General features: G+C 44.7%; 1 protein-coding gene across 1 annotated transcript in view; it reads left to right on the plus strand.

Moving 5' to 3' along the window:
* The window catches only part of LOC127585415 (galectin-4-like), a 47,587-nt gene continuing 34,802 nt past the window's right edge, over positions 1-12,785 (plus strand). The window contains exons 1-4 of the mRNA XM_052042840.1: positions 1-156; positions 3,367-3,446; positions 4,451-4,616; positions 10,353-10,496. Coding sequence (XP_051898800.1) covers positions 10-156; positions 3,367-3,446; positions 4,451-4,616; positions 10,353-10,496 — 537 coding nt within the window. The 5' untranslated portion in view covers positions 1-9. The remainder of the gene's footprint in view (positions 157-3,366; positions 3,447-4,450; positions 4,617-10,352; positions 10,497-12,785) is intronic.

The raw sequence follows: 12,785 nt of genomic DNA on the forward strand, positions 1-12,785 counted from the left end.
CTAAAAGTAATGTATGGATTAGACCAATCAAATAACAATCAAGTGCAATGGTATCGCACTTATAAATTCAAGTGTGTTGCAATAGCTTCATATTCGAGAGCTGGTTGTTCTAGGAAGGAGAAAGAGGGAAGGAAAGTACAGCCCACCATGGAGTTCGTGAGTATTAACCTGTCACCAGCTTGATTTAACTTGGGTGTAATCTGAGGGACATAATTGGCTCAAAGTAGCCAGCATGAAGCTATATTTTTGTCCTCTTAGAGGTTTTAATTTGCGGGTGATGTTTTTCCTAAGCACCTCTGTCAGTAAATGCAATCTCTATTAAAGAACTGCAGTTGATGAAAGTGAAGCAATAGTGCAATATTCTGCCAAAAAGTGATTGACTGAAATATTACCTCTGCTCTTCTTTTCACAAATGCTGCCTGTCATTGAGTGTTTCCAGTAATTTTTGTAACTGAATAATATCAAAGTCAAAAGATCAATGATCAAAGTTGAGCTTAATGTTATATGTACAAGTACATGTATGCATGGGTGCATGAAAAACTTACTTGCAGCAGCATCACAGGCACGCAGAATCATATAAGCTTCATTCACAAGAAAAACATACCATCATTAAAGATTTCCCACCATCTTCTCACACATACCATCGGGCAGGAGGTAAAGTCCCACACCACCAAGTTCAAGAACAGCTACTTCCCCTCAACCATTTGCACAACCCTAATCACTAGAGTTTGGCAACACTATGACCACTTTGATGATTTTGCACTAAGATGGTCTTTTTTTTGTTCTGTGTGGTTTTTTTGTAAAAGTTGTGTATAATTTATGTTTAATTTATGCCTTTCTTGTGAATCCTTCTTCGTATGATGCCATGCGCCTGTGATGCAGCTGCGAGTAAGTTTTTCATTGCACCTGTGCACACACGTACTTGTGCATATGACAATAAACTCGACTTTGACTTTGATGCAGATTAGGTCATTGCTTTGCCAAACACTGGTCAGTCTGCAGGGTTCGACTCGGAGCTCCCTGTTGTCCACCACTTCGATTCTCCATTATAGTCCCACACTGACTTGTCTGTAGCCTCTACACTGTTACAACAAGGTCCGACATAAGGTTGAGGAACAGCCTCTCCTCTTCTCTCTGGGCACTTTGCAGTCTTCTGGTCCCATAACAAAATTTCCATCTTCAAGTAACTTGCTTACTACCTGCATCAGAATTGCTTTCCTTCTCCACAGATGCTGCCTGACCTGCTGAGTGTTTCCAGCACTTTCAGAATATTGGGGTGTGTTGGGTTTTATCACTGATTACTTAAATTCACTGGGACTGATCTTCCTCCGACAAAGATTTAAGATAATGATCAGGGTGGACCGTAGAACCAAGATGAGATTAGCCTTGTTTTTTGCATTGAGGAAGACGTAAAATTGGGAAGCAAACTGTTTACTGTCCTTATCAGGCTTCTGATATTGTTGCAAGTGATAGGTCTTAATTTGGTTAACTTTACTTCTATTTACTCACTTATACAGAACAGAAACAGGCCCTTCTGCCCGACTTGTCCATGCCAACCAAGATGTCTATGTAATCTAGTCCCATTTGCCTGCATTTGACCATTATCCTTCTAAACGTTTTCTATTCATGAACCTGTCCAAACGTCTTTTAAATATTGTAATTGTACCAGCCTCTACAGCTTCCTCTGGCAGCTTGCATACACCTATCAGCCTGTGTGGGAAAAGTTGCCTCTTGGATCCCTCTTAAATATTTCCCTTAAATCTATGTCCTCTAGTTTTAGACTCCCCTATTCTGGGGGAGAAAAACTGTGACCATCCACTTTATCTACACCTCCCATGATTTTATAAACCTCACCCCTCAGTCTCCTAAACTCCAGGGAAAAAATTCCCAGCCTATCCAGCCTCTCATTATAACTCAAGCCCTCCAGTAACATCCCCGTGAATCTTTTCTGCACCCTTTCCAGCTTAATGACATCCTTCCTATAGCTCGGTGACCAGAACTGCACACTGTGCTCCAAAAGTGGTCTCACCAACAACTTGTACAGTTGCAACATGGCACCCCAACACCTGTACTCAATGCTCTGACCTGTGAAGGCAAGTGTGCCAAATGCCTTCTTCACCACCCTGTCTACCTGTTTCGCCACTTTCCGGAAGCTATGTACCTGTACCCTTTGATCTGTCAAACCATTGGTTACTGAAGGGGCTCGTGTACCATCCTTCTATAGATCAACAGTCTGATAACTGGTTTTCCTCTGGTGCCAGAAGACTTATTAACCAACTTCTTCAGACCAGGTGACCACATAACTCGCCAGAGCTGTATTTTGTGTAAGGTGTGCCTGGGAGCCAGGCAATAGGGTCATATAGAGATTATCACTTAGCCCCAAAACAATGGGACATTGTGGCATTGGCTCCACTCCAGTCACTACAGGGCCAGCGTTAAGTAGTCAAGTTTGCCGACAATACCAATTTAGTTAAGAGTCATGTTGCAATGAGGATATTTGGACTCTGCAGCAATACGGGGACAACAAGTGGGTGAAAGCTTGGCAAATGGAATTTCATGTGAGAAGTGTGAGGTTGTGACTCTGAGGAGTCAAATGGTGAATGAGTAAACTCATAACCTGGCATCATTGGGTGCTGGACTGTCTGATTTTTCTGGAGGATTGGATGTTAACCCTATTAATACTCAAACGCCCTTTAATTTCACTTTGTTTTTCACACATTACACAGAGGTATAATAAATTTTCCAGTTAAAGTCCATAGGAAATATACAAGCATTTGCTGCAAACCTCCCCACGTTCCTGATCAGTGGTGTTTGGGCCACACACTCCTCATTTCTTGGTCATCTCTTTGACCCCATTCTGATCTTTCTGTTTTGGTGGAAGTCATCACGATGAGTTTTGAATATTACCACCGTATTACTTTAGGGGTGTCCCATTCCCATAGGAGATTCCATGGGAGCTACAAGACCTGATTTCTTTTGCTGCCTGTTTTCTGTTCTTTCTATTGCTACACACTCCTTGGGCTGTGCTTTGTGAATGATGAGCCATTGGATTCACCCACTTGGTGCCACCAATTTGAAGGGTGATGTCAACAGTTACTCACCATGATGTGTTTTCCTGGCTGCTTTAGAGAACAAAGAATTTGTTCTTTTTAAATCAAAGCTGGCCACTTTATCGTTGCTAAAGGGGAGGTGGGTGTGGAGTGAGGGAGACCCACCATTTGTTGCAGGTTTGTTTTGGCTTTTAACCTTACAGGCATCTCAAAGTTAAGCACTTTCCCCAGCCACCCTTCCCCCAAGCTGGTTAAAGCAAAGCTTCTCGTTGATCCTTTAATTTTCTCATCTCAGGAGCTTTTTCCTCTCCAACAGATTCTAAAAATGGTTGATCTTGAAATAAAGGCTGGTGGCTCTCTGGAAATCGAAGGGGTAATCAAACACTCAGCCGACAGGTAAGAGGTGAATCAGTGTTTTGTTCCCCGGCATGTTTCTCACAGTCCTCCCACCTCCAAATTGCAGGATCCATATTCTCCAGTCGTCTGCACCCACTGTTGATACCTGCGGCTTCGGTCTCACACCTGTAGTGAGAAATACTTTCCTAAACACTTTCCTCCAAGGTTCTGCTAAAGCTCACCATCAGAACCTAATGCCTACTTAGTGCCTACTTTTGCATCGTGGTTCTGTGAAATACCCCTTGATTAAAGAAGGCAAGTTGTTATCTTGTATTTTTGGCTGTGAAATAACCACTCAGCGATTCAGATCAGAAACCCCAATTGTCCTTGGCAGCCCTTATACTGAAGAGCAATATTTAAGTATCTGTGGGAGCTGCTGGTTTGCAGTCGAGTGTCCTGGTGGTTTTTGGGAGCTGGTTGTGAGATCTGATAGTTCATGCAAAGTGCCACGTGGCAAATGCCAGCTTCCTCCCCTGATGCCATGAGCAGCTCTGGATGAGCACCAGTGGGCTGTGTGAGATGGCATAAGTGTCCAACCACTTTACATCCTGAAGATGGGATTAGAGCTCACTAGACAAAGCAATCTGCAGTCACTGATTTTCGTGCTCTCTCTTTTGGGAAGAAGTTTTTAAATTAATTTGCCTGAATTTTCTAAAGAGGGTGCTGCTGTGTATGTACAGTGGTTCGGTGGCCTAGAAGTGATTAGTAATTCAGAATGGGTGACATCTCACATGACAGAAATGAGAATATTTCAATTTTGGGGATCAAATCAAAACTGGTTCCTGTTAAATCTGTGGGGATGCTCCTGGTTATTTTGGAAACCCATCCTTGTGCACTTTCCTTGCATGTGATTCCAGTCTTGCCAATCTGCTTGAAGCTTTAAAGTCAGTTTGCAAGACATTCGTACCAAAGTTGCTCATGAGGTTTGACCGCTACAGATGGGCCAGTGCTTTTGCGTTTTGCGGGATGTGATAAACGAAGCTCGATCCTCTTTTGTTTTACAGATTTTCATTTAATCTGGGAAAGGATGACAACAATTTGGCATTGCATTTTAATCCTCGGTTTGATGAAGGTGATGGTGTGCTTGTCACAAACAACAGGGTAAATGGCGTGTGGCAGACTGAGCAGAAGGATTTCAACTTCCCATTTAAGAAGGGTGAAGAGTTCAAGGTGAGATAGTGGGATGATCTCAATGAGATTGTGGACAAGGGAGCAGGACACATGATTAAAGACACATGATCATAAGTCTGATGGTGCAAGAGCTGAGCCTGCTCCAGGATCCAATAGTCACACAAAATGGAAACTGAGTCCGTGCTGACTGTCAATCATCTACTCATACTGATCCCATTGTGTTCTCATCAGATTCCCATCAATTCCCACCCTCCATCTCCCCTCAACCCCACACAGATTCTACCACGCAGCTACACTAGGGACAAATTTACAAAGGGCAATTAACATACCATTCGGTACGTCTTTGGAATGTGGGAGGAAACCCACAGGGTCACATGGGGAACATGCAAACTCCACACAGGCAGCACCGGAGGTCAGGATTGAACCCGGGTCTCTGGCGCTGTGAGGCAACAGCTCTGTTCGCTGTGCTACCTTCATGCCACCTTCTCCTGTTATTTAGCTTCCTTTCCATTCTTACTCCCTGCCTTTCCCTCCAACCTCCTGAGCATCCTTTTGTCTTAAGTTTTCAACAGCATTTACAACCTCCGGGATTGAGAATACCAAATATTCCCATCCTTTGAAGAAATATTCTTTGTCTTGATCCTAATATCCAATTAACCTCCTGGGAGTGAACATCACCAATAGCCTGTCGTGGTCAAATCACGTAGATGCCATGGCCAAGAAAGCTCACCAGTGCCTCTACTTCCTCAGGAGGCTAAAGAAATTCAGTATGTCCCCTTTGACACTCACCAACTTTTATCTTTGCACCATAGAAAGCATCCTATCTGGATGCATCACAGCTTGGTACAGCAACTGCTCTGCCCAGGACCACAAGAAACTGCAGAGAGTTGTGGACACAGCCCAGTGCGTCATGGAAAATAGCCTCCCCTCCTTGGACTCTGTCTTTACCTCTCGCTGCCTTGGCGAAGTAGCTAGCATAATCAAAGACCCCACCCACCTGGGTCACTCTCTCTTCTCTCCTCTTCTATCGGGCAGCAGATACTGGAGCCTGAGGGCATATATCACCAGGCTTAAGAACAGCTTCTATCCCACTGTGATAAGACTATTGAACAGTTCCCTTATATGATGAGATGGAGTCTGAACTCACAATCTGCCTTGTTGTGACCTTGCACCTTATTTCACTGCACTTTCTCTATAGCTGTGACACTTTACTCTGTACCGTTACTGTTCTTACCTGTACTACCTCAATGCACTCTGTACTAACTCAACGTAACTGCACTGTGTAATGAATTGATCTGTACAATCGGTCTGCAAGACAAGTTTTTCACTGTACCTTGGTACAAGTGACAATAATAAACCAATACCAATACCAATTATGCCTCCAAGTGCTAGACTTCCAGGTGAAAGGAAGGAAAAGTTTGATTTTCCCCATAAATCTTTCAGCAACATCTTCAGAACTCCAGCCTTTTGTCCAATGAATTGTCATCAAAATGCTGTTGATCAGGAACACACCTTGGGGCGTGGGTTAGCATCTTCCTTTGACGAAGTATCTCCCAAGTTTAGGAGTCTACATACCTGATTGGCAATGGTTGAAGTAGATGACAAGAGGTGCATTGGAATCACTGGGGGGGTGGGGGGCAACACATCCAGACCAGGCTTGGAAGGTTCTTAGTTCAATGGTTCTGAGCCCTTGCCTTGGAGTATGAAATTAGCTGGACACACCTGATCTTGAAGTATTGCTTGGTACGCACAAGGGTTCAGTGTGCATCTAAGCAACATCTGAGTGTACCTTTGGATGACAACTCATCTCTAATTTTGTGAGGAGTTAGTGGTGGAAATGAATGGTTAGTGACGTGAAGCTGAGCTCACATGGTTGGGCCATTTGTGCTTTTAAGTTCTCACCTCAAACCCTCAATGGCCTCACAACCCAATCTCCAAACAAGCACCAGGACAATAGGGTTTTACTGCTGTGCTGAACTTGGACCCCACCAAAGCCAATCCCACTGTGTTCCTCCCCCTACTCCAGACTCCTGGATGTCCCTAACATTCTCTCGGATTGGGGTAGGGCTGGTGAGGAAGATGGGGGTGAAACAATGGAGCAACAAATGGGATTGCTACAGGACACAGAACAGGACAGCACAGGAACAGGCTCTTCAGCCCACAATGTTGTGCTGAACTAATTAAGCTAATGACACCTAATTAAACTAATCCCTTCTGCCTGCACATGGTCCATATCGCTCCATTCCTGCATATTCATGTGCCTGTCTAAGAGCCTCTTAAACACCTCTGACGTATCTGCCTCCACCACCACCCCTGGTAGTGAATTCCAGGCACCCACCACTCTCTGTACAAAAAAAACTTGCCCCCCACTTATCCTTTGAACCTCCCCCCTCTCACCTTAGATGCACGCCCTCCAGGATTAGATATTTTGACCCTGGAATAAAGATACCGGCTGTCTACTCTATCTATACCGCTTATAATTTTATTAACCTCTATCAGGTTTCCCCTCAGCCTCCGCTGCTCCAGAGAGAACAACCCTAGTTTGTCCAACCTCTCCTTATGGCACATGCCCTCTAATCCAGGCAGCATCCTGGTGAACATTTTCATCCAGGTCATTTACATATATCGCAGAGGTCTCAGTATGGATCTCTGTGAAACACCACTAGTCACGGACCTCCCATCGACCACTACCCTCTTGCCTTCTATGGGCAAGTCAATTCTGAATCCAAATGGCCAATTCACCGTGGATCCCATGCATCTTAATCTTCTGGATGAGCCTCCCATGAGGCACCTGAAATCCATGTAGACAACATCCACAGCTCTACCTTCATCAATCACCTTCATCACCTCCTCGAAAAACTTGAGTTAGTAAGACACGACCTGCCCTGCACAAAGCCATGCTGACTGTCCCTAATTAGGCCATGTTTTTCCAAATGATCATTAATCCTATCCCTAAGAATCCTCTCCAACAGCCTCCCTACCACTGATGTGAGACTCATCAGTTTATGACTTCCAGGATTATCCCTATTTCCCCTCTTCAACAAAGGAAAACCATGAGTCCTCCGTGTACTTACCCGTGGCTAGAGAGGACACAAAGATCTTGGTCAAGGCCCCAGCATTCTCAATTCTTCCGAATGCACCTCTTTCTCTCTCTCTCAATAACCTGCGGTATATCCCATCAGGCCCTGAAGACTTATCCACCTTAATGTTCGTCAAGAGACCCAACATTACCTCTTTCTTTATCTCAAAATGCCCTGGCATATTGGCATCCCCCACACTGAACCTACTATCCTCCATGTCCTTCTCCTTGGTGAGCACCAACACAAACTACTAAATTAGGACCTCACACACATCCTCCGACTCCAAGCACATGTTCCCTCCTTTATCCTTGAGTGGTCCTACCCTCTCCCTCGTTATCCTCTTGCTCTTGATCTATGCATATGCCTTGGAATTCTTTTGAATCCAACTTGCCAAGGACTTTTCACGGTCTGTCCTGGCTCTCCTAATCCCCTTCTTGAGTTCTTTTCTGGTTCCTGGCTCAAAGGCCCTGTTCGATTTTAGCTTCCTAAACCTAAATTCACGACCTCTCTCCTCACCCAAGGTTCCGTTACCTTGCCGTCCTTGTCCTTCCTTCTTACTGGAACATACCTGTGCTGTTCTCTGTGCAGTTGGTCTTTAAGCACCATCCACATGTCAGATGTGGACACCCAAAAACAGCTGTTCCCAATTAACTCTCCCTGGCTCCTGCCTAATACCCTCGGAATTTACCCTCCCCCAATTTAATGCTTTCCTGCAAGGTCCATACCTACCCTTATTCAGAACTATCTCAAAACTTAAGGAGTTGTGATCCTAAATGTTCCCCCACTGAAAGGTTAGTCACCTGGCCAGGCTCATTTCCTAACACCAGGTCCAGTATGGTCCCTCTTCCGGATGGACTATCCACACTCTGTTTTAAGAAAGTCTCTTGTATGCATCTAACAAATTCTATCCCATCCTACCCTCTTGCAGTAAGGAGGTCCCAGTCTGTATTGGGGAGGTTGAAGACCCCCAACTACGACAACCCTGTTGTTTTTGTGCCTTTCCCTAATCTGCCTGCATATCTGTTCTTCAGTATACCAGCGGCTACTGGGGGTCTGAAGCATAATCCCACCAGATTGATTGCACCTTTCTTATTTTAGACTGAGCCCTCCATTATGTTCCCTCTGAATTCAGCTGTGATATTATCCCTGATTAGTTGTGCAACTCCTCCTCCTCTTTTACCTCCCTCTCTATCTCTGCAAAAACATCGAATCCCTGGAACATTAAGCAGCCAGTCCTGCCCCTCTCTCAAACATCTCTGTAATGTCCACAACATCATAGTTGCGTGTACTGATCCATGCTCTACGTTCATCTCCCTTACCCTTAAAACTCCTGGCAGTAAAATAAACACACTTCAATCCTTCCGTCCCATCGTGTTTATTACCTTGCTCCTGCCTATCCTTCCTTACAGATGTACTGATCATGACATCTACCCTCCCCTCAATCCTTCCACTTCCTGACCTGCTTCTCTGGTTCCCTTTAGTGAGGTCCCAGACCAATAGGATCAGGAAACAGTTGTCCATGTCTCCAGTTCCAGTTTGATTTTGGTACTTGACTAATTTTCTCCAAATTCAAAGGAATATTGCTCAAAGAATCACACAGCACATGTGAAGTTGCACCTTGTTCCAGGGTGACGTGAACTGGCCTGGCTATTATCATTGCTTGGATTCAGGAGAAGATGCAGTGTTATCTCAGCATTGTGAGGCTTGATCTAATTTCATGCACATGCATGTTCTAGGGGTAGAAGGCTACAGATCAAGTGCTGGTAAATGGGATTAGTAGGGATGGGTACTTGATGGTCAGTATGGATGTGGTGGGACAAAGGTTCTGTTTCTGTGCTGTATGACTCTATCACTCTAATTTGAAGGCAAATGTGGCTCTGAGCACTCCCTCTGACCTGCACTGGGAGCTTGTGTGGAATGGGATTTGAACCCTTTGAGCCACAGTTGACACTAAATTGTGGCTTTAAGATCAAATAGTTGTCCTCTGAAGTGCTCAGTACAGAGTCCACCAGCTCCTAGATCAGCTGCAAGCAGTTTCCCCACTCCCTTCTGAAGCAGGAACAACATTGCCTGTCTTCACTGCTACTCCAGATGGCAGCCTTTCCATTTAACTGGGCTACAAGCCAAGCAAGTTCTGTACAAGTTGGTTGAAAACCAGCTCTGCCTTTAATGAGTAGCTGCAACACTGGGGATGTGGTGTGACTGATGATGACTATGGCACTGTCCATGTATAACATGTGTAGAGTCCCTCTGATTTACAATGCAGGGGAGTTCACCTCTTGTTGTTTCAGTCTACCTTCCAATAAGATCTTCCTTAACCACCACCTAACAAGCCATTTGATCGATGCTTTAATATTTCCTTGTTGCTCAGCATCAAATTGTAAGGCTTTTGCAAAACATCTTAACTACATTGAAACACTTTTTTTGGGATTTGGCTTCAAGGGAGCATCTTCCTAGTTGTTTCGGTTAGATGGAATGCCCTTGTGATACCAATATTGGGCAGTTGACACGACCCTGACCACTTAAGTATTGCACCCGTCTCTATAAATGAAGCTGAGAAATGCACATAATTGGAGGGGTGGGTCAAAGGGTGAATTGGGGTTGGTGGTTCCTGTGCAGTGTGGACCATGCAGTCTGCTCCTGTGAATTCTGTTGGCAATTTTCTGACGTTTGTTTCCCATTTCTGTCTCTGCAGCTTGTCATTAAGTTCCTTGGAGAAAAGTTTGAGATCGTGTTACCTGATTACTCAAAAGTGGCATTTCCCAACCGTACCGATATGGATGCGTTGACCTTATTTCTGGTGCAAGGGCACATTAACGTGAAACTCTTGAAACTGAATTTTTGAGTTCCGATGGGGAAGCAGACTCCCCTGGGTTTTCAAAACATTTCAGGAGGAGAATGGTTTTATTTCCAGATTCGGGTGTGGGGAGTGGATGCAGGTACACCTGTGGCATGTTAGAAAGGGTTTTGTTTTGCTGAATTTGCTACCAGCTGTTGCAACTCTTTGCTTGCCTTTGAGCTGGGCTTGAACTGTTTCCCTCTTTGCTGTCCTATCGCCACAGCAGCTGTGAATAGGTCTGACTGAGCATCCACAGGGGCAGTGCACCTCTCCATTCAATGGGAGGTCGTTGGTCCAGCTCTTAGCACAACTACTTCCTCTGCACTGTTTGCCTTTGGATTCTACACTAGTTTGCCCTGGCCTTCTGCTTTCACTGACTAGTTAACTACACTTTTCTAGGTGGTCTCATCACAGGAGTTTGTTCACAACATTTAAATTTCTTATATATTTCCTTTTCTCCACACTCCCCACCCCAAGGAATAGTCCCTGCCAAACACAGGCTTACTCTTTCCTCTGTTTCTGTTTGTACATCTCACCTCTTGTTCCTGATGTGACGATACAACCTTCTTCAGGTCCCAACTGGAAAAGTTGACTGCCTGCTTTTCTTCACGGATGCTGCCTGGCCTGCTGAGTTCCTCCAGCATCGTTGTATTTTTCATCAAGATTCCAGAATCTGCAGTCCTTTGTTTCTCTAACATCTAACATCAGTTTTCCCTTTACTCACGAGGTGTTCTGCAGTAAGTTGAGACCATTTTTGCCTCATTTCTAGTCATTCTGCATCTAACCAATGGACACAGTCTGCCTCTTCTCCCAGCTTGCCCATTTATTCAATGCTATTGCACAGGCTTATTCTGCTATTCAAATCACACATGTTAAACGTACATCAGGTTTGACAATTTGGATGTTGGGACAGGTCACCAAGATGACAAAGTCAAAATGGAGTTGATTTGCATTTGTAGTACAAATAAAATTGCTTTGAGCAAATGAATTGTCTTGTCTGATTTCTTTAATCCCTTGGTGAGACACTTTCATGATATTTGACAATGACTATCGAGCTTGAATTCGCCCAGAGTTGGACTCTATTTCTGCACATGCCCAGTAAGAGGTGACTATGACACCCGTCTGTGATGCTGTGTCAATAAAGGTTATCCAGGAGCCCAGTTAGTAACAGCTGAGCATTTGAATCAAATCAATAATAATCTTGGGACTGGTGCCACATACAGGTGGGGTAAATGGGTGATTCAGGTTGGTGAGCAGTAACTGATCAGATGCCACAAGCATCAGTTGGAATCTCATCTATTTACGACCTATGGTTTGAATGAACAGACAGGAGAGGATAAGTGCGAGAGTAAGTTGTCTGCAAAGCGAGAGAGACTGAAGTGGGCCCAGATGTGACACTTGAGGACAAGGTTGTCCACCTTGGTAGGGAGGAAAAAGCAAAATGGAGTGACTACAGAATGTTGTTGTGTGGAAGGATTTGGGGATACTTGACACTGCATGTTCACCTTCGTGTACAGTAGGGAAATGGGAACTTACCCTCTATTGCAAGAGGTAAGGTCCCATTTCCCTACTGGTTACTTGTACTTGAGTGCTCAGAGCCACATTTGCCTTCAAATTAGAGCAATAGGGTCACACAGCACAGAAACAGAACCTTTGTCCCACCACATCCATACCGACCATCAAGTACCCATCCCTACTAATCCCATTTACCAGCGCTTGCTCTGTAGCCTTCTACCCCTGGGCCATGTATGTGCATGAAATTAGATCAAGCCTCACAAGGCTGAGATAGCACTGCATCTTCTCCTGAATCCAAGCAATGATAATAGCCAGGCCAGTTCATGTCACCCTGGAACAAGGTGCAGATGGAGTTTAATCTGGGTAAGCAAGGTGTTGCAGTTTGGGAGATCAAATATAAAGGGGAAGTACACAGTTAATGGCAGGATTGTTTAGAGTGTTGATGTACAGAGGGATCTAGGGGTCAAAGTCCATAGCTCCCTGAAGGTGGCTGCACAAATTGGTAAAGAAGGTGCATGGCATGCTTACCTTTGTTAATCGAGGCACTGAGTTCAAGAGTCAGGAGGTTATGTCGCGGCTTTATAAAGCTCTGGTTAGGCCGCATCTGGAGTCCTACATTCAATTCTAGTCGCCCCATTAAAGGAAGGACATGGAGAGTTTGGAGAGGTACAGAAGAGGTTCACCAGGATGCTGCCTGGATTAGAGGGCATGTGCTGTAAGGAAAGGTTGGACAGACTAGTGTTGTTCCCTCTGGAGCAGCGGAGGCTGAGGGGA

Source organism: Pristis pectinata, chromosome 33, assembly GCF_009764475.1.
Source record: "Pristis pectinata isolate sPriPec2 chromosome 33, sPriPec2.1.pri, whole genome shotgun sequence".
NCBI lineage: Eukaryota > Metazoa > Chordata > Chondrichthyes > Rhinopristiformes > Pristidae > Pristis > Pristis pectinata.